At 45.1% G+C, this 25,548-nt stretch overlaps 1 protein-coding gene across 1 annotated transcript; it reads right to left on the bottom strand.

Moving 5' to 3' along the window:
* Nucleotides 1–5,328: 5,328 nt before the first annotated feature.
* Nucleotides 5,329–7,268, bottom strand: LOC127338892 (uncharacterized). The gene is made up of 2 exons (XM_051364847.2): nt 7,139–7,268; nt 5,329–6,713 (listed from the first exon to the last, which is right to left on the bottom strand). Exons 1-2 carry the CDS (start codon nt 7,166–7,168, stop codon nt 5,448–5,450), a joined length of 1,296 nt encoding a protein of 431 aa, XP_051220807.1. The 5' UTR covers nt 7,169–7,268; the 3' UTR covers nt 5,329–5,447.
* Nucleotides 7,269–25,548: the final 18,280 nt, after the last annotated feature.

The following is a 25,548-nucleotide window of genomic DNA, read 5'->3' as shown; positions in this document are numbered from 1 at the left end:
ATGGACAAAGCTGGCAGGCTCAAGCTTGTCAAATCCGTCCTCGGCGCCATCCCGCTGCACCAGCTGCTCGTCTACGCGCCGCCCATAAAGACGCTCAAGCTCATCGAGAAGATCCAGAGAGGATTCCTCTGGGCGGGTCGCAAGGATGCCAACGGCGGAAGTTGCCACGTCAATTGGAGCCGGGTTTGCCGGCCCCTCGAGTATGGAGGCCTCGGCGTCCAGAACTTGACCAAGTCTGGCCTTGCGCTGCGCCTCCGTTGGCTCTGGTTCAGCCGAACCGACGTGACAAGGGCCTGGCAAGGACTTGACCTCCAGTTCTCCGCTGAGGAACAGGCCCTCTTCTTCGCCTCCACCACCATGAGCCTCGGCGATGGACGCACAGCGAGATTCTGGGAGGGTCGCTGGATCGACGGCAAGTCCACACGCGAGCTGGTGCCGCACCTATATGCCTGCATCCCCAAACGCCGGCGTCGCTCCACTACCGTCGCTCAGGGCCTGCACGACCGCTCCTGGGTTCGCGACATCCATGGTGTCCTGGGCATCGAGGAAATTGGAGAATATCTGTTGCTCTGGCGAAGGATTGAGCAAACCCAGCTCTCTGATCAGGCAGACTCCATGGTCTGGAAATGGACTAACAACGGCGTCTACTCTGCTAGCTCCTGCTACAAGGCCACCTTCCATGGATCCGTGCGCTGTGATGCCTGGCGGCTAACCTGGAAGACATGGGCGCCCCATAACATCAAGCTCTTCCACTGGTTGGCGCATCTCGACCGATGCTGGACGGCCGAGCGCTTGCAGCGCCGTGGATTACCGCATCATGCACGCTGCTTGCTTTGCGACCAAGACATGGAGACGATGCAGCATCTCATGATCGGCTGCGGCTTCTCCAGGAAGGTCTGGTTCGACATCCTTGCCTGGCTACGCGCTACCTGCAGGCCACCTGACCGCGACGACACACTCATCTCCTGGTGGAGCCAAGCCAAGCAGGCGACGCCCAAGGCCATGCACAGAGGACTGGCCTCGATGTCGCTACTCATACCCTGGATGGTTTGGAAGCAGCGGAACGACTGCGTCTTCAACGGCGCGACACCATCCATCAACGACGTCACCGCCAAGATACGGGACGAGGCCAGCCTATGGGCCAGGGCCGGCGCACTAGGCCTGCGCGACATCCTGCCGAACACCTGGGATGTACATTAATCTTTTGATGTCCTTTTTATGCCTGGGTTGTAACTCCTAAAAAAACCTTGTTCCCCTTCTTCTTTTCAATGAAATGAAACGCAAAGGCTTTTTGCGTTTTCTCGAAAAAAATGTCTTGTGTTTGCTTTGTTCTTCAACGTTGATCAATGCTTTTATTAAAACTGGAGGAATAGGGTGCCACACCCTTATGCTACATATTCAAGATAAAACATGAATATATATGAATCCTTTGCACCAATTGATTTTTTTTTGTGTAGTGTAGAAGTTCAAATAGGGCAATTTACACTGCTCATACCCTAGGAATAGATTCTCGAATTCACGGTTTGTAACAAAATTATCAACAAATTACACTTGTAAGTAGTTTTGCATGACCGTTTCACAGAACCAAACCTTTCAGCTCCCTTGTTTACTCGACAAGCTGGGCCCACTGTGCAGAAACCCAGTCATGTGTGAACCATGTTTTGCTAAGTGGAGCAAGTTTCGATCTCACGAAATATCTCGGTGTTGGTCAACTACAGTATTGGGTTATTTTGCAAAGCTAGTAAAGTGTCTTTCTTTGGGAGACTGAAACAAGTTCTTGGAAGTGTAGATTTTGGAATGTTGTAATAAGAGTGCAGTTACAAGACATTTATTCACTAGGCAAACAAGGTGACTATGATTATACTGTATGCACGTCAAGATTATTAGTACCCTTTCACCTGGATATATTTGACGTGGGGAGCTTCGGTTTTGTTGGTACAAATACGTGGAGGAAAACACGAAGCGGCCTTTTATTTTACGCCTGACGCCACCGAATCGAGGCCGCCGGCAAACGAATCAACGTACCTTTCATTGGAATTAAACTTGTCCGATTCGTTCTCACTGTCACGCAGAAGCTTGTTGTGGCCACCTCAACCAACTTCCTCCTGCGTGAGGCGTGGGAAAACAAAATGGGGTGTTATCCATTTGAGCATCCCCCCCCCCCCCCCCCCCCAAGCCCCCCTATATGCCTTTGGGGAGTTTGGGCGCCCAAAATCGCCCCAGGTGCGGCCCCCAAAATAGATTTTTAGCCCGTATGCCCCAACTAAACATCCGGTGCCCCCAAGCTGAACCTAGTAGAAAGGGAGTCTAGCGGGAGTGCCGGTGTGCCGCGTGTTGGCGGGAACGACGTGTGAAGAAGGCGTAAGAAACGACTGATGGCTGTGGACCCGCCCCGCCAGTGTCGGCGGAGTCGTCTTCCTCCTCGCCCATCAAAGGTTGCTCGCCTTCAGTGTCTGCTCGCCTTCCGCGCCACGTCGGTGTTAATGCTGCTTGTCTTCAACACTTTCTCCTCTTTAGCGGCGGCGTTAATGCTCACCAACGCTCCCTCGGCGCCATATAAACCCCTGCGCCGCTCCCTCGCCGCACAATCCAGCCAGCGCCCTCGCCATCTCCTCCTCCAAACCTTCTCCAACGTCCTAGCCCTAGCCATGGACTTCCAAGAGAGAGAAGGCGCCGCCGTCAACGGCTTCGGCCGCCGATGGCTTTAAGTCGCCAAGGCGCGCGCCCTCTGGAACGTGTGCTACCCCGTCCCGCCGGATATGCGCTGTCCGGGGGTGGGGGGAGTGGGCGCTTAGCCGCGGTACCCTGCCGGTGCCGATGGGGATGGAGTGCGCCGTGGCGATCCGATCACTTTTGGGAGCACCTAAGAGCATCTCTAACAGAGCCTGTTAATCCCGCCGGAACCAAACTTTTCCGGCGGATTTACGGGTTCGGGCCGAACGTGCGCCGATCAGTGACCGAATACGTGGGCCGGCCCGAATACGTAGTTCAGGGGCCCGAGAAACTTCCCGCACGGCATCTATTAAAAGGGTTCGCGGAGGAGAGTTCGGTTCGTAAACCCTACTCCCCTCCGCCGCTCCTCTCCCGCCGTCGCCGCTTGCCTCTGCTCTGATGAGCAATTTCGGACTCTCCGACGCCGCTCCGCCGCTTCGGCTAGCTCCCCTCCGTCCGGAATGGCGCGTGCAAGACACGTGGGTAGGGGAGGTGGCCGATCCAGCGCCGGAAGGTCTACTCGGCGTCCACCGGGTGTACGGGCGTCGCCGGAGCGCGCCAGGCGTAGGCGCTCCGACAGCGCGTGGAAGCAGGCCGGCCGGAAGTGGCCGGAGATGATGGCGTACCTAGAAGCGCACGCGGAGGAGGCGCCGAAAGGAGAAGCGGAGGCGCCCTCGCTGCCGGCGCTGCCTCCGCGCGGCGATGATGACGACGACGCCGTCGGGCCGCCTCTTGCCTGCGGGAGCACCTCCGAGGCGGCGGTCGTCGTCGCCTAGGAAGATCCGGCGAGCAAAAACCCTCCGCCGGCAACATTAGCGCCCCGGTAACAGTATAGTCACTCTGGGGACTAAAAATCTAGTTTAATTAGGTCCCCAGTTCGTAACGTAGGTCGAATATGCATGTATTTTGCCCTAGTATTGTAAATTATGAACGAATTCGGCTTGATCAGATGAAATCGAGTGCATTCGAGAATTTCGATTTCCCGCGATGTTTGATTTTAGCGAGTTCGGTTCATGTTTTCGGTTTCTGTTCTGCGCCATCGCTAAATCCGCTACCAAATTGTTTTTCGGGAGACAGAACTCACCTTATTCGGTTCCGAGAAATAGGGACTCTGCTAGAGGTGCTCTAACACCTAAGGAGCGGAACAACCCGCGGTGGTCGCCGGACAACGACCAAGCGTGGACGACATTCTTCCAGCGCTTGCACGAAGATCATCTCGCTACCTAAGACGGCAGCGGCGATCCGCCGGCGAACAACAATGCCAGCGGACGGCGGCGGTGGTGGAGCGCGCCCGGGAGGACCCTCGCATGGGTCCTCGGCTACATTGCCGACGGGAACGACCCGCCGCTGCAAATGCCGCCACGGCAGCTGCAGCTAGCGGCCCTGCGCGCAACGGCCAGTGGGCGGAATCGGTGGTGGAGCGCGCCCAGGAGGACCCTCGCATGGGTCCTCGGCTACATCGCTGACGGGAACGACCCGCCGCTGCAGATGCCTCCACGGCAGATGCAGCTGGTGGCCCCGCGCGCAACGGCTAGTGGGCGGCGCGGCGCCAGTCGTCCTCCTCCTCGCGCTCTTCCTTCTCCCGATCCTCCTCGTCGCGTGGGTCCTCGGCCAGGTACTCCCCCTACAACACGCCCCGTCATCATGCTTCTTGGCGGCGGTGAAGGATGAGCTAGAGGAGGCTCCTGCTTGTAGGCGCCGCCATGGAGGCAGAGGCGTCGTCATCCGCGAGCGGCGCCAACCATCTCCGCCGTGCCAGCGTGAGTGGACACCAGCGCCAGAGTACAAGGCGGCGGCCTCCGTCGTCAAGGCGGAGGATGACCCGGAGAAATTCCCTGGGCTGCACCAAGCCCAGCTCGAGTCCTTCGCGGCGACGGACGAGTTCACCGAGGCGTGGAGCGCGGCCTATCACCATCGCACGGAGGAGGAGCGTCGCCTCGGCCTCGTCATCAACCTGGACAACGGCGACGACGACGGCCAGTCCGGCAGGCCGCGTGGGAGGCGCGGGCACGCCGACCAGGGCTTCAGCTACCTGCCGCAGCCGAAGAAGGAGGAGCCTGGCGAGGAGGAGGACTATGCAACGGCGATGTACCGCCGCCTAGGGCTAGGCCGTGGCAGCAACGGCGGCGGTTATTAGATTTTTAAGATTTTTTTATGCCTATGTTTTCAAATTTATACAAATATTGGGCAATTATGGCCGAACTATCTATGAATCTACTTTTTCTACAAATTTTGTTATATTTTGAAGAAAAAAGTTAGTATAGGGGCCGCCACTGGTAGCCGCCCGACCCCTATTAAGGGGGACGAGTGCAGATGCTCTTATCGTCCGGGAGCATTGACAAATCAGGAAAAAATCTGCGCGTTGGGAAACATGCCCGGAAGAGGAGTGGGAGAAAGATAAAACGTGCGTAAGTTTTGATCACTTACCGGTGGCAGTGAAACGTAAATAAACAACCGCTCTGTGTTTTTCTGTTCCACGGAACCAACTTCACATATTTGTACCAAAAGGTGGAGCAGATCAGTTTATGTTTGTATAAATGCTTATATTCCAAAACAGAGGTAAAATAGATAGATAGTAGATACAGATATATAAAAATATACTCCTATTAATTAGATGATACCAGGTGCCATACAAATACACGGTAAAAGGGATGCTGGCCTCATCAGTGTGAGGCAATAACAACAGGATTAGCTAGAGTTTCCAAATGAGATTTGCATCATATGAGCCGTAGGCATCACGGAATAGGACTTTGAGCGGTGGTAGCAATTTCCCGGAATGCACCGAAAGCCATGCATGCGAACGGGATAACAGCAGCAGCGATGCATATATGAGCGCCGAGAGAAGCAACATTAGCAGCTGTGAACCTTGCTGCTGACGGTTTCTTCTGGTGTGTGAGGAGCCTCCACCCAAGGCTATTATTGACAGCTATTGCAGTGAAGAATATGAACCAGGAGGAAGACTCGCGGATGCTGACTGGGCTGTTCTCACTGATGGTATATATCGAGATAGCCAAGAAGCCCGTAAAAGTGACTTTAGCCAGATCCAGTGACGCCGGCTTAATATCTTCATCCCCTTCTCCTATGGCACCACCGGGAAAAGCAAGAACTCCCCATACTATAAATGGAATTGCTGATAGCACAATCGCAAAGGCAACCACCCACAGTTTTCTCAGCGTCCCAAGTGTGATCAGCAGCACAATCAAAGTTAAGGCGCCGCAGAAGAAGTAGTTCAATCCTTCGATGATGTGGCAAATACCCTCACGTCTGCCGTTGGTCACCGGAGGCACCATGCACACCAGCATGAAAAATACGCCAGCTATGCAAATGAAGAAGCTCAACCAGATCGTGTGAAAAAGGAGCTGCAGCATCTCTTTATCCTCCTCAGCAAGGCTGCCTTTTCTCAGTTGTATGGTGTTGTACTGTCCCCCTAACACCAAGCCTCCCAACCCTAAGAATAGAAGGAAAGTGATGGCAGCCGAGAGATCGACCGAGTTCTCAAGGTCGTCTAGAAATTTCTCATATACCACCGTTGCACCGCGCTCGTATCCATTAAGGACGGTACGGCGAGCCCAATTTATGGTGAACATCACACTGACACCAACAAGAACCAACAAGGCGGCGTATTCCTCCACGACAAGGAATAGGGTGAGGAAGGCAAGGACCATAAGGAGAACACCACAAAGGTGGATGAAGAACATGGAGAATTCAAACAGTTTGTCCGGGAACCAATTTGGGAAGGTGAGGGGTAAAAGTGAGAGTATGCCGGAGGCGAGAGTGCAGCCCGCCAGGGGTGACAAGCTGTCTCGTACTCCGGGCTGATCTCCCATGTCCAGTTTAGACAGTGAGACGCAGGCTGCGAGAAAAAATGGGCATACCATTTTCACGATAGCTTCGGTGACAATTCGCATTCGTTTCTTCAAGCTGGCGTCGTCCGCCTTCTTCACGGCCGCAGCATTGGCGGCGGCTGCCGCAGCGTCAGGGAAATCTTCTTGTATTGCGACCTTTCTCAATAAATAAATCAATCAGTAAAACGATCTATGACCTACTGTAAGCCTAGGAAAATAGAAATGGAATCCAATTGTATTGGCAAGGTCGTTTGGCTAGAAATTCGAATTTGAACTGAATCCAAGAGGTTCCCCGATTCCAATGGAACGCTGATCCTAATAGTACGCGACCATAGGATCAGTGAAATGACCATACTCTGCAAAGTCCCTATTTCCTTAGACAAAATATCATGATTCATGCACCCGAAAATAAGGCTATCTCGATTGAATATATATTTTTCTTCTAGGAACTCGGAGGAAAGATCTAAAAGTAATGCATAGCAAACGATGAAAGTATATATACTCCGTGAATTACTTTCATTCATAAGAAGAATAAGACGGCCGAAAGAGAAAATTGTTGTGCTTCTAGTCAGGATTCTTACCTCAATCTCATTCTCAGCTAAATGCTCCATTTCTTTCGCCAATATGGATGATCGCGGACAAGTATGTTGACCGTGACAAACAAAAAACTTCGTCAACTAGAAGACAATCGCAGCGCTTGGGCTTTAGTCTTTTATATTGAGCATATGTGTGGCTGCAAGGTAAAGCATAGCAATCATGACTTTCATGGACAACTTCAGACATCATCCCTTTCACTAATACAAAACTAAATTTTTAGAGTCTCTTCGTACAATTGGTTTTACTGGTCATAAAACAGACCGGCAACGAAGTCGTCCTCGCAGTCGGGCACTTTTTTTTTGGAACAGGAGGCAAAAGATTTGCTACCATTTATTAATTAAATAGGAGCGTATTGACAAGACAAAGCAAACCGAAAACTAGAAGTCCTAAGGCTGCTCATAGTGGGGAGTAACTTAGACTAGTAACATATGTTATGTTACTAGTTTAAGTTACTACTTTCATAGTGTGTAGTAACTTAGATGTGATTTCATGCAACGTGTTATTAATTATGTTGTAGACTCATATTGTTTTGAGTTGTGTGATGTTATGGTAACATAGCTAGTAGTTACCGTCTCACTCTTTTATTTATTTATTATCATGTCATGTCATCAAAATGCCGTGTGATGTTACCACCTATGTTACCCCCACTATAAGCAGTCTAAGAAATTGGATTTAGCTGCAAAACTGAATGCAAGGAAATAATCGACTGTTATAATAACACATCCCAGTGGATATTTCCAAAGTCACCTGTTTCCAAAGTCACTTGTTTATCAACCCGACGTGGATAATAATATTTTTGCAGTTGGTTATTTGTACTCGACTGTTATAATAGTATGTTGCAGTTGGACTTGGTTCCAACACGCTGCCTCTCTTGGACTTAGCCTTCTTCTTTGACAAAGACTTCTTGATCTTGGAAGCGCTATGCACCATCAACAATTGATTGATGCCACCTCTTTTAATGTCAGCTGCTTTGAGCATCTCATGTAATTGGTCCCGTCTCTACCATCCCAAAAATTTCTAAATTTTGAAATGTTAAATTAATAAAATAAAATTGATTCGATTGTTTGACTCCATGGGAATTTTCTGAAGCAAAAGAAACTTTTGAGGTATTTTTTCTTTTTTCTAAAATTGGAATTAAAATATTTTATGTAAACGGATTAACATGAATATCGAACTTTCAAACTCTTGGGTGGAATACTATATTCCAAAGCCCAACATAGTTATTTTTGATCCACTAAGAATTTTCTGAAGTTTTTTTTGAAAAGATTTGGAGTTCGTAGAATTTGTTTGACATGTTACTAACCTAATGTGCATTTTATACCATATTGTCGTCACCAGGGAAACCAGGGTTCCCTGGACCGACTGTGTGGCCCGCCGAGCATGCCCCACCAAAACCCTAGAAGAGTGCACCAGGACATTCGCGCTCACTGCGAGGAGACCCGAGAGGAGCTAGGGAAGGATCATCGGATCACCTTTTTAGGGAAAGAGACTTTAGCCATGACTCTGCTTTGGCCACTTTATGGCTCGAACCGGGCATGACATGGCGGGATAGTGCTAGCTCTCTGAACAAGCACTAACCTAACTCTTATCCTTCCATCTCTCTCATCACTACAGTTCCTGAGAGTCAAATCTGGTGAGCCGGGCCGACCCGAGGTCTTTCTCAGCGGCGATGCTGGCCGGGAAGGACTGATGCGAGGTGCCAAATCTCGTAGTGTAGATACTAGCATTAGGACTAGAGTAGTATGGCCATGTGCCAGTCTTCGGCTCTATGCTGGGAGGAAACTGCAAGATCTTTTCGGCCAGATCCGGTGCTTGTTGGTGGCCTTGTTCCTCGTAGCCTTCCTTGGTGTGGCGGGAGGTGTAACTGCTAGCTACTCCATCAATTAGGTCGATGTTGTGCTCTGGTTCCTCCAGGTGGTGTTTTCTCTTTGTTCGGCCGACCATGGTGGCGAGGGGAGAAGAGACTGCAACAGGGTGTTTGTGGCCATCTCCTGCTTGAGTGGAGTGGTACTGTGCGACTTCTTCCAATCGGCCATGGAGGCGAGGGGAAGAAGGGAACCAACTCCATGTTCTGCTCATCTGGAGTTTGGCGGGGAGGTGACTCGGGTGCTGCTTCATATGGGAGCAAAATATCGGCGGTATGGTCTCCGTCGACTACCATGGTTGAAGGGCAGATGCTCCAGTTCTTCGGGAGTTCACCATCAGGAGCTCTACATCTATGGCCGTCTGGCATCCGGCTACTGAAAATCATGGTTGTAGGGCAGCAATACCTTCCCTGGTCACGGGTTTACTCACGAAAGGTGTTTAACCTCGAGGCCTTTGTGCCAATTTGGAGGCCCTCTAGCTCCAAGGTGGTGTGCTACCGCCCCTCTACCCCAAGTGGCCATGTCCTCAGTGGTGGTTAAGGCTTAGTGGTGGTGTGGTAGACTACGCTTGGTGGCTGATACGTCCCAAACGTATCTATAATTTTTGATGCTCTATGCTTGTTTTGTTACAATTTTTATATGTTTTATGTGCACTTTTCCACACTTTTTAGCATTTTCAGCGACTAACCTATTAACGTAGTGCTGCAGTGTCAGTTCCTATTTTCTGCTGTTATTGTGTTTCAGAAAAGTTGTACATGAAAGTTTCTCGGAATCGGAAAAAATAAAAGCCCAGAGTCTTATTTTTCCGGGACGAAAACGGAGCCAGAAGGACACGCGCATGAGAACTGCCACGTGGCAGTACATAGGGCAGGCGCGGCCCCACCCTTGGCCGCGCCTGGCCCATGTACTGGCGCCTCGTTGCCTCGTTTGCTCCTCCCTTCCGCCTATTTATTCCTCGTATCGGGAAAATCCCAGGGACCTGAGCCTCCATCCACGAAAAGTTCCGACGCCGCCGTCAACCGAAACCCTAGTTCGGGAGGGTTCTGCAGTCCATCCCGGCACCCTGCCGAAGAGGGAAATCACCGCCGGAGGCCTCTACATCGCCATGTATTCATCTGAGGTGATGCGTGAGTAGTCCTCCACGGGACCATGGGTCCATAGCAGTAGCTAGATGGATGTCCTCTCCTTGTTGCGCTTCATGTATAGATCTTGTGAGCTGCCTAACATGATCAAGATCATCTATTTGTAATTTCTACATGTTGGTTTGATGTGGATCCGATTTATAGAGAGATTGCTTTGGTTGAGATTATGTATTATGTTATTATGATCTTGCATGCTCTTTGTTTCTAGTAGATGCTCTGGCCAAGTAGATGCTAGCGACTCCAAGAGGGAGTATTTATGCTCGATAGTGGGTTTATGCCTCTATTTAACCATGGGAAGTGACCTTGTTCTCTACGGTTGTAGATGTGTTGTTGCTACTAGGGAGAAAACAGCGGTGTTCTATTCAAGGTAGTTTCATCGTTTACTTTACACACATTGCTTGAAGCGATAGTCCGTTGCTTGCAACTTAATACTGGAGGGTGTCGCGGATGCAATCCTGAAGGTGGATTATTAGTCATAGATGCAGTTGGATTACGGTCTATGTATATTGTTGTAATGCCCGCATACTTTCATAGCATGTATTCTGCACCAACCATTAGCGTAGAATCTCTGTTTGTCAATTGCCCAATTGTAATTTATTTACCCAACATACTTTTTTTTGGGGAGGCGCCTCTAGTGAACTGTGGACCCCGGTCCTTCTTCTTTTAATGGCAATCTTCTACAACATTTTCCTGTTCTGTTCTCTGCAAACAATTTTCTTCCACACGATTCGTTTAACCCTTTGTTTTCAGCAAAACCAGTGAGCTTGACAACCTCGCTGAAAGTTGGGGACAAAGTACTTGGTTGTTTGTGTGCAGGTCTCCCCGTTGCTGCTGACGCCGGCAGTGCCACCTGCCACGAGTTGGTTCGCAGCACCTTGGGAGAGAACATTTTTTTTCCTACTGGTCGATAAACTTTGGTTTCTTACTGAGGGAAAACTTCTTGCTGTGCTCATCATACCTTCCTCTTGGGGTTCCACTCAACGTTGCGCATAAATTCTCCTTCATCAACTCCGTGCCCAGCTAGACTTTTTCTGGCGCCGTTGCCGGGGAGAAAAGCATCTCTTCTGCGAGGGGAGTTTCTCACTCTCAACTCTTTTAGTTTGTTATTGTTTTGCTTGTATATTTTATTTTTATCTTGTTTACATTTTATATTGAAAATCCAAAAAAAATAGTATAGCCTTTATTTATGTTGCTTGCATTTTTTTTTCAATGGATAGTCCCATTACTATGTCGCCTGCGGGCATGATTTTCACTTTGAAGCAAGGGAGTGAGGAAAGTTTTAAGGAAACTTACGATACGAATTTTGATTGAATTGTTCCTGAGAATTTATTTGATGAAGAAAGTAAAACTAAAAGTGCTGAGAGAGGAATTTCAAAAACCACTTTAGATATCATAGAATGCCTGGTTGAAACTACTTTCATTCCCGATCTTAATGATTTCTCTCTTGACAATACTTGATTTGCACTATTTCTGCGCCTAGCTCAAAGACGTTAAAAAAAGCGCTTAAAGGAGACAACCCATGTTTTATTTATGTTATTTTTGCTTTGTTGAGTATTGTAAGTTATTGCTACTGTAATAACCTCTTTGTTTCGTTTTTATTTCGATTTTGTGCCAAGGGTGGCCTCTAATAGAAAGAAAGCAATGTTTGGGGTATTTGCAATTCTGAAACAGATTCTGTGCTGGTCACGAAAAAATTTCTTAAAAATCGCCAGAACGTTATTTTGAGCTGCTAATTTTTGTGCTTATGCCCCAGTATGTTAGATAGCTTTCTTTAGTTTAGAATCTTTCTATTTGAGCAACAGAACTATTTATTTAATTTCGACCTCTGCCTGCTGGTCTGTTTTGACAGATTTCTGCCATGTTTTGCATTTGCGTCTTATGCTTCGTCTTTTTGAGTTCTTTTGTGAAAAAGAGCTTTGGAAAGAAGTAGCTACAGTAGCATATGTTAAAATGAGTGTTTTATATGTGCCATTACTGAAGCCTTGCTGGTTTGATATATTTTTATTTGCACTAATGTTGCTAATCAATTGTGCTGAGTTTTGTGTGAAGGAAGTTTTCAAGTGTAGGGAGAGAAGAATGATGCAATAAGATGAAGCATGGACAAGATCTCAAGCTTGGAGATGTCCCCTGGACCCCCCCAATAAATATCCAAGAAGTACAAGCGTCAAAACTTGGGGATTCCCAAGCAACGGCGGCGCCAGGAAATTGCTGGTGGGTATTCCCACCAGCCAAAAAAAAATTCTCAAAGCAAACAAAAACAGGAGCAAACGCCTATAATTTTCATAAAGCTTAGAAAATCACAAACAAAAGCCTATCTAGGCTATATTTTTAGTTGGACAATAATTTCATTAGAACTGTAACAATTATTCCAGTACAATACATAATACTAAAGTGCTTAAATCGATACAAATCGAAGTACAACAACAAATTTCAATGGAAAGATGCAGTACCTCTTACAATATAACTCTGCGGGCACCCTTTTGGAAGAGATTGATGACATCCTCATCCATCACTTGATTGAATAATTCTCTCTCAACAAATGTAACCATGCAATTGTTCAAGTAATCATGAACCAAAACAATGGAAAATTTGAGATATGAACAAATGGGCTACTCTGATTTTCTATCTACTAATCTTAGTGCTAGTTTAGTAATCTATGCTCTTCTAAATGCCTAAAATATCAATTTGGTCCAAGCAATTTCGAATTTAATAGACAACTATGAACATCTAAATCCTAAATCGAAATGGGGGAAGAGGCAAGAGAGGAGAGATTCGTACCTGCGAGGGCACGAGGGCTGCGAGTCGCGGGCGTGGCCGCAGCCCGTAGGTCGCCGGTCAGGCGGTCGCCCTGCTGATGGCGTGTATTTCACACGTTCGTTGGGCAACCCCAAGAGGAAGGTATGATGCGCACAGCAGCAAGTTTTCCCTCAGAAAGAAACCAAGGTTTATCGAACCAGGAGGAGCCAAGAAGCACGTTGAAGGTTGATGGCGGCGGGATGTAGTGCGGCGCAACACCAGGGATTCCGGCGCCAACGTGGAACCTGCACAACACAACCAAAGTACTTTGCCCCAACGAAACAGTGAGGTTGTCAATCTCACCGGCTTGCTGTAACAAAGGATTAACCGTATTGTGTGGAAGATGATTGTTTGCAGAAAATAGTAGAACAAGTATTGCAGTAGATTGTATTTCAGTAAAGAGAATTGGACCGGGGTCCACAGTTCACTAGAGGTGTCTCTCCCATAAGACGAACAGCATGTTGGGTGAACAAATTACAGTTGGGCAATTGACAAATAAAGAGAGCATGACCATGCACATACATATCATGATGAGTATAGTGAGATTTAATTGGGCATTACGACAAAGTACATAGACCGTCATCCAACTGCATCTATGCCTAAAAAGTCCACCTTCAGGTTATCATCCGAACCCCCTCCAGTATTAAGTTGCTAACAACAGACAATTGCATTAAGTATGGTGCGTAATGTAACTAGTGACTACATCCTTGAACATAGCACTAATGTTTTATCCCTAGTGGCAACAGCACAACACAACCTTAGAACTTTCTCACACGTCCTGTGTCAATGCAGGCATGAACCCACTATCGAGCATAAGTACTCCCTCTTGGAGTTACAAGCATCTACTTGGCCAGAGCATCTACTAGTAACGGAGAGCATGCAAGATCATAAACAACACATAGCATAACTTTGATAATCAACATAACAAGTATTCTCTATTCATCGGATCCCAACAAACGCAACATATAGAATTACAGATAGATGATCTTGATCATGTTAGGCAGCTCACAAGATCCGACAATGATAGCACAATGGGGAGAAGACAACCATCTAGCTACTGCTATGGACCCATAGTCCAGGGGTAGACTACTCACACATCACACCGGAGGCGACCATGGCGGCGTAGAGTCCTCCGGGAGATGATTCCCCTCTCCGCAGGGTGCCGGAGGCGATCTCCTGGATCCCCCGAGATGGGATCGGCGGCGGCGGCGTCTCTGGAAGGTTTTCCGTATCGTGGTTCTCGGTACTGGGGGTTTCGTCACGGAGACTTTTTATAGGCGGAAGGGCAGGTCAAGAGGCGGCACGGGGGCCCCACACTACAGGCCGGCGCGGCCAAGGGGGGGGCCGCGCCGCCCTATGGTGTGGCCCCTCCGTGGCCCCTCTTCGTCTCTCCTTCGGACTTCTGGAAGCTTCGTGAGAAAATAGGCCCCTGGGCTTTGATTTCGTCCAATTCCGAGAATATTTCCTTACTAGGATTTCTGAAACCAAAAACAGAAAACAAAGAATCGGCACTTCGGCATCTTGTTAATAGGTTAGTTCCAGAAAATGCACGAATATGACATAAAGTGTGCATAAAACATGTAGATAACATCAATAATGTGGCATGGAACATAAGAAATTATCGATACGTCGGAGACGTATCAGCATCCCCAAGCTTAGTTCTGCTCGTCCCGAGCAGGTAAAACGATAACACAGATAATTTCTGGAGTGACATGCCATCATAATCTTGATCATACTATTTGTAAAGCATATGTAGTGAATGCAGCGATCAAAACAATGTATATGACATGAGTAAACAAGTGAATCATATAGCAAAGACTTTTCATGAATAGCACTTCAAGACAAGCATCAATAAGTCTTGCATAAGAGTTAACTCATAAAGCAACAATTCAAAGTAAAGATATTGAAGCAACACAAAAGAAGATTAAGTTTCAGCGGTTGCTTTCAACTTGTAACATGTATATCTCATGGATATTGTCAACATAGAGTAATATAATAAGTGCAATAAGCAAGTATGTAGGAATCAATGCACAGTTCACACAAGTGTTTGCTTCTTGAGGTGGAGAGAGATAGGTGAACTGAATCAATATTGAAAGTAAAAGAATGGTCCTCCATAGAGGAAAAGCATCGATTGCTATATTTGTGCTAGAGCTTTGATTTTGAAAACATGAAACAATTTTGTCAACGGTAGTAATAAAGCATATGCGTCATGTAAATTATATCTTATAAGTTGCAAGCCTCATGCATAGTGTACTAATAGTGCCCGCACCTTGTCCTAATTAGCTTGGACTACCGGGTCATCACAATGCATTGTTTTTACCAAGTGTCACAAAGGGGTACCTCTATGCCGCCTGTACAAAGGTCTAAGGAGAAAGCTCGCATTGGATTTCTCGCTATTGATTATTCTTCAACTTAGACATCCATACCGGGACAACATAGACAACAGATAATGGACTCCTCTTTTATGCATAAGCATATACCAACAATTAATAATTTTCTCATTTGAGATTTGAGGATTGTTGTCCAAAACTGAAACTTCCACCATGGATCATGGCTTTAGTTAGCGGCCCAATGTTCTTCTCTAACATATGCATGCTTAACCATATGGTGGTAGATCGCTCTTACTTCAGACAAGACGGACATGCATAGCAACTCACATGAAATTCAACAAAGAGTAGTTGATGGCGTCCCCAGTAAACATGGTTATCGCACAACAAGCAACTAAATAAGAGATAAAGTGCATAATTACATATTCAATACCACAATAGTTTTTAAGCTATTTGTCCCATGAGCTATCTATTGCAAAGGTGAATGATGGAATTTTAAAGGTAGCACTCAAGCAATTTACTTTGGAATGGCGGAAAATACCATGTAGTATAGGTAGGTATGGTGGACACAAATGGCATAGTGGTTGGCTCAAGTATTTTGGATGCATGAGAAGTATTCCCTCTCGATACAAGGTTTAGGCTAGCAAGGCTTATTTGAAACAAACACAAGGATGAACCGGTGCAGCAAAACTCACATAAAAGACATATTGAAAACATTATAAGACTCTACACCGTCTTCCTTGTTGTTCAAACTCAAAACTAGAAATTATCTAGACCTTAGAGAAACCAAATATGCAAACCAAATTTTAGCATGCTCTATGTATTTCTTCATTAATGGGTGCAAAGCATATGATCCAAGAGCTTAATCATGAGCACAACAATTGCCAAGTATCACATTACCCAAGACATTTATAGCAATTACTACATGTATCATTTTCCAATTCCAACCATATAACAATTTAACGAAGGAGAAACTTCGCCATGAATACTATGAGTAGAAACCAAGGACATACTTGTCCATATGCTACAGCGGAGCGTGTCTCTCTCCCATAAAGTGAATGCTAGGATCCATTTTATTCAAACAAAACAAAAAACAAAAACAAACCGACGCTCCAAGAAAAAGCACATAAGATGTGATGGAATAAAAATATAGTTTCAGGGGAGGAACCTGATAATGTTGTCGATGAAGAAGGGGATGCCTTGGGCATCCCCAAGCTTAGACGCTTGAGTCTTCTTGATATATGCAGGGGTGAACCACCGGGTGCATCCCCAAGCTTAGAGCTTTCACTCTCCTTGATCATGTTGCATCATACTCCTCTCTTGATCCTTGAAAACTTCCTCCACACCAAACTCGAAACAACTCATTAGAGGGTTAGTGCACAATATAAATTGACATATTCAGAGGTGACACAATCATTCTTAACACTTCTGGACATTGCATAATGCTACTGGACATTAGTGGATCAAAGAAATTCATCCAACATAGCGAAAGAGGCAATGCGAAATAAAAGGCAGAATCTGTCAAAACAGAACAGTTCGTATTGACGAATTTTAAAATGGCACCAGACTTGCTCAAATGAAAATGCTCAAATTGAATGAAAGTTGCGTAAATATCTGAGGATCATGCACGTAAATTGGCTTAATTTTCTGAGCTACCTACAGGGAGGTGGACCCAGATTCGTGACAGCAAAGAAATCTGGAACTGTGCAGTAATCCAAATCTAGTACTTACTTTTCTATCAACGGCTTAACTTGGCACAACAAAAGACAAAACTAAGATAAGGAGAGGTTGCTACAGTAGTAAACAACTTCCAAGACACAAAATAAAAACAAAGTACTGTAGGTAAAAACATGGGTTGTCTCCCATAAGCGCTTTTCTTTAACGCCTTTCAACTAGGCGCAGAAAGTGTGTATCAAGTATTATCAAGAGACGAAGTGTCAACATTACCTTCGGCTTTACCCTTACCTTTCTTATTGTTTTTCTTTCCCTTTGGTTTAGGAAATGTATGAGTTTCCCCCGGTATAGAGGTGAATTTCAGAGTGCCTTCTCCAACATCAATGACTGCTCCCAATAGTTTCAGCAGGGATCTTCCGAGTGTGAGTTTTCCTGTTTCAACAACAAGATAATCAATGGATATTGTTCTTCCAAGAATGGTTGTATGCACACCTGCGGCTATTCCTTTAGGAATTATAGTAGAGTTATCAATGAGAGTTATTTCTTCTCCTCCTTCCTCGACTCCCCAAAGTTTCAAATATTTATAAATACTTTCAGGCATAAGGCAAAATTCATACATAATATCACAGTAGGCATGGAGAGTTCGATCACCGATGACAATTTTAACAGCAGGATCCCACATTGAGAGTTTAGAGTTCACTAAAACTTGTTCAAGACGATTACGAACGTGGCAATAATTATCATTCAAGCGAGATGTACTTATCTCGAGATTATTTAATCTACTATAAATGCTAGTGAGGACTGAATCAAAGTTATTAGCTGAATCATGTGATGCAACCAACTTCTTTATGGCATTAAAAGCTTGATCCTCATTGCAATGAAGGAAATCTCCTCCCACTAAAGTATCCAAAGCATATCTATAGCGAATCATAATACCGAAATAAAAATTACTAAGGAGCAAACTTAGAGTCATTTGAGGTTCAGTTTTACGATAAGAAGTAAAAATTCTAGACCAAGCATCCTTAAAACTCTCCTCATCCCCTTGTTTAAAAGTGAAGACTAATTCTTCAAAGCGAAGAAGTAACAGGTTCAGAGCTAGACATGGTAACAAAAGTAACTAATTTTTTTGTATTTTTAATATAGAGTGCAAGACAATAAAGCAAACTAGATAAAGTAAATGCAAGTAAACTAATTTTTTTGTGTTTTTGATATAGCAAACAAGATAGCAAATAAAGTAAAACTAGCAACTAATTTTTTTGTATTTTGATTTAGTGCAGCAAACAAAGTAGTAAATAAAACTAAGCAAGACAAAAACAAAGTAAAGAGATTGAGAAGTGGAGACTCCCCTTGCAGCGTGTCTTGATCTCCCCGGCAGCGGCGCCAGAAATTTAGCTTGATGGCGTGTATTTCACACGTTCGTTGGGCAACCCCAAGAGGAAGGTATGATGCGCACAGCAGCAAGTTTTCCCTCAGAAAGAAACCAAGGTTTATCGAACCAGGAGGAGCCAAGAAGCACGTTGAAGGTTGATGGCGGCGGGATGTAGTGCGGCGCAACACCAGGGATTCCGGCGCCAACGTGGAACCTGCACAACACAACCAAAGTACTTTGCCCCAACGAAACAGTGAGGTTGTCAATCTCACCGGCTTGCTGTAACAAAGGATTAACCGTATTGTGTGGAAGATGATTGTTTGCAGAAAACAGTAGAACAAGTATTGCAGTAGATTGTATTTCAGTAAAGAGAATTGGACCGGGGTCCACAGTTCACTAGAGGTGTCTCTCCCATAAGACGAACAGCATGTTGGGTGAACAAATTACAGTTGGGCAATTGACAAATAAAGAGAGCATGACCATGCACATACATATCATGATGAGTATAGTGAGATTTAATTGGGCATTACGACAAAGTACATAGACCGTCATCCAACCGCATCTATGCCTAAAAAGTCCACCTTCAAAGTTATCATCCGAACCCCTCCGGTATTAAGTTGCTAACAACAGACAATTGCATTAAGTATGGTGCGTAATGTAACTAGTGACTACATCCTTGAACATAGCACTAATGTTTTATCCCTAGTGGCAACAGCACAACACAACCTTAGAACTTTCTCACTTGTCCTGTGTCAATGCGAGGCATGAACCCACTATCGAGCATAAGTACTCCCTCTTGGAGTTACAAGCATCTACTTGGCCAGAGCATCTACTAGTAACGGAGAGCATGCAAGATCATAAACAACACATAGCATAACTTTGATAATCAACATAACAAGTATTCTCTATTCATCGGATCCCAACAAACGCAACATATAGAATTACAGATAGATGATCTTGATCATGTTAGGCAGCTCACAAGATCCGACAATGATAGCACAATGGGGAGAAGACAACCATCTAGCTACTGCTATGGACCCATAGTCCAGGGGTAGACTACTCACACATCACACCGGAGGCGACCATGGCGGCGTAGAGTCCTCCGGGAGATGATTCCCCTCTCCGGCAGGGTGCCGGAGGCGATCTCCTGGATCCCCCGAGATGGGATCGGCGGCGGCGGCGTCTCTGGAAGGTTTTCCGTATCGTGGTTCTCGGTACTGGGGGTTTCGTCACGGAGACTTTTTATAGGCGGAAGGGCAGGTCAAGAGGCGGCACGGGGCCCCACACTACAGGCCGGCGCGGCCAAGGGGGCCGCGCCGCCTATGGTGTGGCCCTCCGTGGCCCCTCTTCGTCTCTCCTTCGGACTTCGAAGCTTCGTGAGAAAATAGGCCCGTGGGCTTTGATTTCGTCCAATTCCGAGAAGATTTCCGTACTTGGAATTCTGTATCCAAAAACCGCAGAAAACAAAGCAATCGGCACTTCGGCATCTTGTTAATAGGTTAGTTCCAGAAAATGCACGAATATGACATAAAGTGTGCATAAAACATGTAGATAACATCAATAATGTGGCATGGAACATAAGAAATTATCGATACGTCGGAGACGTATCACCTGCCCAGCCCGGCCAGCCGCCAATGGCCAATCTCTAGGCTAGGGTTGGCTTTGGCCTCTGTGCCTCTCTGTCTCGCGGTCGTGCCTCGCCTCGTGCTGCTTGGCGAAACGATACGAACAGAGGCTGGGTCTATGGGCTGATCAGCTCGTGCCTTAGGCCGCTTGGGCCTAATAAAAAAATTTGGGCCGAATTCTATGGGTATGCCTGGGCATACAGGGGCATACCCCTGGCGCCGCCCATGTGCCCAAGGCATCCCCTCTTCATCAACAAAAAGCACCAGGTCATTTTTCAACACAATATATTTTTATTCCTTCATGTGATATGTGTTATCCTTGGAGCGTCTTTACTTTTTGTTGTGTGTTTACTTTCAATAAATTTGGATCCCATCATTCATGTTTACTTAGGAGTGAGACACGCTCTACCTCTTTGCATATTTACTTTGGGGTGAGACACGCTCCGCTGTTTTGCATGTTTATTTTGGAGTGAGACACGCTCCACTGTTATGCATTTTGCGTTGAAGAGAGACACGCTCCAGTTTTATATTTATTTGTGTATCAATAGCTCTCTGAACATTTACTTGTTTTTCATATATGAGAGTTGTTTGGTTTCATTTGGTTGGCGTTGGAAGCATGAAAAAAGTTTTATGTGTATGTGTTGCAAATGGAAGCATTTTTAGACTATGGCATAGTTATTTTTGCATATCTTGCTAGATGTTCTTCTCATGATGAGCTTGTTAATTATGTTTTCATTATGATTATTATCAAATACTGATAGTGTTTAGTGTTCCATTGAAGGTTTCATGCATTGTTTTTAGCATACAATAGAAAAACATAATATTGTGGTATATATTCTCCTGCGAATGTTTTTATTTGGGTCGACTTGGCACATGTTTTGCAACATGTTATGACTACATTCCAGTCAATTCTTTCCTCTATGATAATTTAGTTTGCAACTTGTGTATCACTTTATGCTTTGATTAATATATTTTGTTGTTGTGCATGATTATGACCCTTATGCTCTCTTAGTTGGTCGCACCCGATCTTTTTCTAGCCTCCATTTGTGTGAGTATTTTATTCATGCATTCAACCACAAAAAACCAAATATGCCAAAGTGTCCACCATATCTACCTATATGTGGTATTTCATTGCCATTCCATAGTAGTTTGCTCGTGTGCTACCTTTAAAACATTCAAACAGTTCCTCGTTTTGTGACATTGTTTTTAGCTCATGAGGAAGTAAATTAAAATTGTGGTTGTTGTCTTCCATGCTAGTTAAGTAACTCAAAGACTCGCGAGCTTCATCTTTCTTATCACATAAAAAAGTATATAAAAAAAGAAGAGCTGGTTTGACCACAACTTCCAATAGGGGGAAAAAATAGGAAAATTATAAGAAAATGGCACTTCTCCATGGTTTGTGATTGCTTGGTCGGCACCCGAGAATTCGGTTAGCCATGGTATGTGTAAGCAAAGGTTGGGAGGAGTGTCACAAATTTATAAGTAGTATAAATGAAAAGAGGCCTCGCCCAAATATTTCGGAACCGCTCTCAAACTTGCTTAGTATGGAAGATGACAATAGCTCTTTTTACTACTTGTTGACATGAACAACCACCTCTCAAAAGTGAATTTTATACTCTTATTGTTTCAATAAAAAGCTCTAGCACATGAGTGATCTTACTTGCCTCTCAAAGAGAGACCTTCTTTTTTACTTTTAGGTTGAGTCTCCACCTTCTAGTTTATGCACCACTTATGAGAGCATAGTTGTCATTCTTAGTTTTATGTGCATGGTCCCAAGATTTTATTGATTGATTCATAATTATGGTATTGCTTGTTCAAATTTTTTGTTTCTAGTCATCCTTATAATCTTTTCAAGGTGTCTAAGCATTTATGTTTTGCTTCCACTTATGGGACAAGCTGAGTACCAATGTATTATGTATCTATGCTATGCTCTTGACAATCACTTTGCTTTCCATGCACGTTATACATTTTATTTTGTTTGATTACTATTCATGTTTTAGCATGGTTATTAAGTTTCACTGTTTGATTATATCTATCATGATTATGTTAGGATTCCATGATTCCAGCTATGTTTGCTTTTACACTTAGATTGATCAAAGTAGTGTGACAACATGTCACCTCAAAAATTATTTGTTTGTTATCACTTGCCTACTCAAGGACGAGCAGGAATTAAGCTTGGGGATGTTGATACGTCCCAAACGTATCTATAATTTTTGATGCTCCATGCTTGTTTTGTTACAATTATTATATGTTTTATGTGCACTTTTCCACACTTTTTCACATTTTCTGGGACTAACCTATTAACGCAGTGCCGGAGTGCCAGTTCCTGTTTTCTGCTGTTTTTGTCTTTCAGAAAAGTTGTACACGAAAGTTTCTCGGAATTGGATGAAACAAAAGGCCAGAGTCTTATTTTTCCGGGACAAAGACAGAGCCAGAAGGACACACGCAAGAGAGCTGCCACATGGTAGTACATTGGGCAGGCGCGGCCCCACTCTTGGTCGCGCCTGGCCCATGTACTGGCGCCTTGTCACCTCGTTTGCGCCGTCCTTCCGCCTATTTATTCCTCGTATCGGGAAAACCCCAGGGACCCGAGCCTCCATCCACGAAAAGTTCTGACGCCGCCGTCAACCGAAACCCTAGTTCGGGAGGGTTCTGCAGTCCATCCCGGCACCCTGCCGGAGAGGGAAATCACCGCCGGAGGCCTCTATATCGTCATGTATTCATCCGAGGTGATGCGTGAGTAGTCCTCCATGGGACCATGGGTCCAAGCAGTAGCTAGATGGTTGTCCTCTCCTTGTTGTGCTTCATGTATAGATCTTGTGAGCTGCCTAACATGATCAAGATCATCTATTTGTAATTGCTACATGTTGGTTTGATGTGTATCCGATTTATAGAGAAATTGCTTTGGTTGAGATTATGTATTATGTTATTATGATCTTGCATGCTCTCCGTTTCCAGTAGATGCTCTGGCCAAATAGATGCTAGCGACTCCAAGAGGGAGTATTTATGCTTGATAGTGGGTTCATGCCTCTATTTAACCATGGGAAGTGACCTTGTTCTCTACGGTTGTAGATGTGTTGTTGCTACTAGGGAGAAAACATCGGTGTTCTATTCAAGGGTAGTTTCATCGTTTAGTTTACACACATTGCTTAAAGCGATAGTCTGTTGCTTGCAACTTAATACTGGAAGGTGTCGCGGATGCAATCCTGAAGGTGGATTATTAGTCATAGATGCAGTTTGATTATGGTCTATGTATATTGTTGTAATGCCCGCATACTTTCATAGCATGTATTCTGCACCAACCATTAGTGTTGAATCTCTGTTTGTCCATTGCCCATCTGTAATTTGTTTACCCAACATATTTATTTTATTGGGGAGGCACCTCTAGTGAACTGTGGACCCCGGTCCTTCTTCTTTTAATTGCAATCTTCTACAACATTTTTCTGTTCTGTTCTCTGCAAACAATTCTTCTTCCACACGGTTCGTTTAATCCTTTGTTTTCAGCAAAACCAATGAGCTTGACAACCTCGTTGAAAGTTGGGGACAAAGTACTTGGTTGTTTGTGTGCAGGTCTCCACGTTGCCGCTGACGCCGGCAGTGCGCCCTGCCACGAGTTGGTTCGCAACACCTCGGAAGAGAACGTTTTTCTCCTACTGGTCGATAAACCTTGGTTTCTTACTGAGGGAAAACTTCCTGTTGTGCTCATCATACCTTTCTCTTGGGGTTCCACTCAACGTTGCGCATAAATTCTCCTTCATCAACTCCGCGCCCAGTAGTGGCTTCATGAAGAAATCGGTGGAGACAGATCTAGAAGAAGACCTAGACTCGATTGCTTTTCTATTTTTCATTCTAGGGTCTTCGGTGCAAATTTTAAGGGCCAAGTTGTATTTTTATTTCTTTTCGGGGTCCTCTATGTAAAATTAGCTCCATCGATGGTGATATAAATGCAGCGGTTGGGGTCCTTTGAGACCCCTCTTCCCATTCAAAAAAAAAACATGGCGGGATAGCAACGAGTTAGGCTTGGGCTAGTAGGTGTGGGTATCACCACGAGATTCCTGCGCAAGAATTTGTTCTTCTATGTGCAAAGCAAGGAAGGACGCAGACAAAGACCCAGTAGGGTGTCAGCTACAACTGGGCGGCCAACCACTAAGTCTGTGCAGGGTACCCGTTAGCGGCATGTAGAGGCAATAAATCCAAGACTCGGGAACAGAAAGGATTAAAGGTGTGCGATTAAAAGCTACAAGACGAGACATGACAATGGCAAAGTACTGACACACGACCATCGCATAGGCTACAAGGCGAATCTCAATGTAAGCAAGAGGAGAATCCAAGGCCACTGTGTTATCTCCTTGTAAGTAAAAAAGAGGAGGGCTAGGACCTGAGGAAGAAGGTAGAATCCAGAAATTCATAGTGCATCTTTGTAAGGGTACATTGCCCCTACGTATGTTTATGGTAACTAATGACAATCCCTATGGACTAATGTTTCCATTGAGTTTACATGAGGGAATATTCCATAGGCATTTCTTATAGTCCATGTGTTGGATTCAAGTGTGGATGGCATGAAGGTAAAAAATATACCTTGAGTATCGGCACCAAGATCATATATTTGAAGATTGAGTTATTGTGTGGAACTAAAGTTATCCATTATCTATAGCTTATGTGTTAAGCAATGGATGATCAAGATACTATGTTTGATCATGAATATATACATGGTTGACCAATACTAGGAGTGAAGATTGAATTCAAGTTGGTCAACACATGAAGCATAAAGATTGTGAAACATGAAGAGTCACCATCAAGATCAAGTGGGATGCGCAAGGTAAAGTTATGTCCTTGCTAGGTTTTCCTTTTGCCGGTCTCAAGGTGGTTGTTGAGAGACCGGGTTATGGGATATATAGCCGCACTATCAACAGGGGCTTTTCATTGGGTAACTTGATCACATCGTCTTAGGGAGCTCGATCAATTGCATTCTTTACATCCCCTTGTTCTTGTTGCTTCTCTGTAGGAGGTTCTTGAGCTTGTTGCTAGCCCTTCAACAAGCCTAAGTTCATCGAAAATGGATTTCGTTTGCATCTTCTTTTGCATTTTCGAGTTTGAAGGTTTTATCGATTGTTCTTTTTAGGGAGGATTCATATCTCTCCCTTTTTGGTTTTTCACCTCTTGCTCCTTCTTGGGTTTTATAACCTCTAATAGATAGAGTTTGTTACTAGCTTTTCAAAAATTCCATGTTGGCAAAATCGGAGTTCAGATGCAAAAGTTATCACCATTTTCGTATTCTGTCTGGAAAAAATGGCATACAAATCGGCACCTCCTTGACACGTAAGACCTATTGCTCATGCAATTTGGGATCCTCATTTTGTTCAACCCGTTCTAGAAGCCTTTACTCGAGGATTGACACTGAGATATGAAAGCTAGGGGAGCAAATATACAATTTGATAAGTGTAACATCCCAAATTTCAATCAATGAGAAATGATGGTTTCCCAAAGTTCAAATTTTGCAACCAACAAAAACTTTAATTTTTGCATATAGTGCTATGCATAGTATTTGTGCATTTGGGTGACATTTCCATGATGTGTGCTTGCAATCCTTACCAAT

The sequence above is a fragment of the Lolium perenne genome, chromosome 3 (genome assembly GCF_019359855.2).
Source record: "Lolium perenne isolate Kyuss_39 chromosome 3, Kyuss_2.0, whole genome shotgun sequence".
NCBI lineage: Eukaryota > Viridiplantae > Streptophyta > Magnoliopsida > Poales > Poaceae > Lolium > Lolium perenne.
Note: the sequence above shows the minus strand (reverse complement) of the source record. Positions and strands in the feature narration are given on the sequence as shown.

Bases quoted from the DNA above. Each gene is read 5' to 3' on its own strand.
- LOC127338892 (XM_051364847.2), bottom strand. From the start codon at position 7,168: ATGGAGCATTTAGCTGAGAATGAGATTGAG. The intron at 6,714-7,138 runs GTAAGAATCCTG...TTATTGAGAAAG, and splicing joins TAGCTGAGAATGAGATTGAG to GTCGCAATACAAGAAGATTT.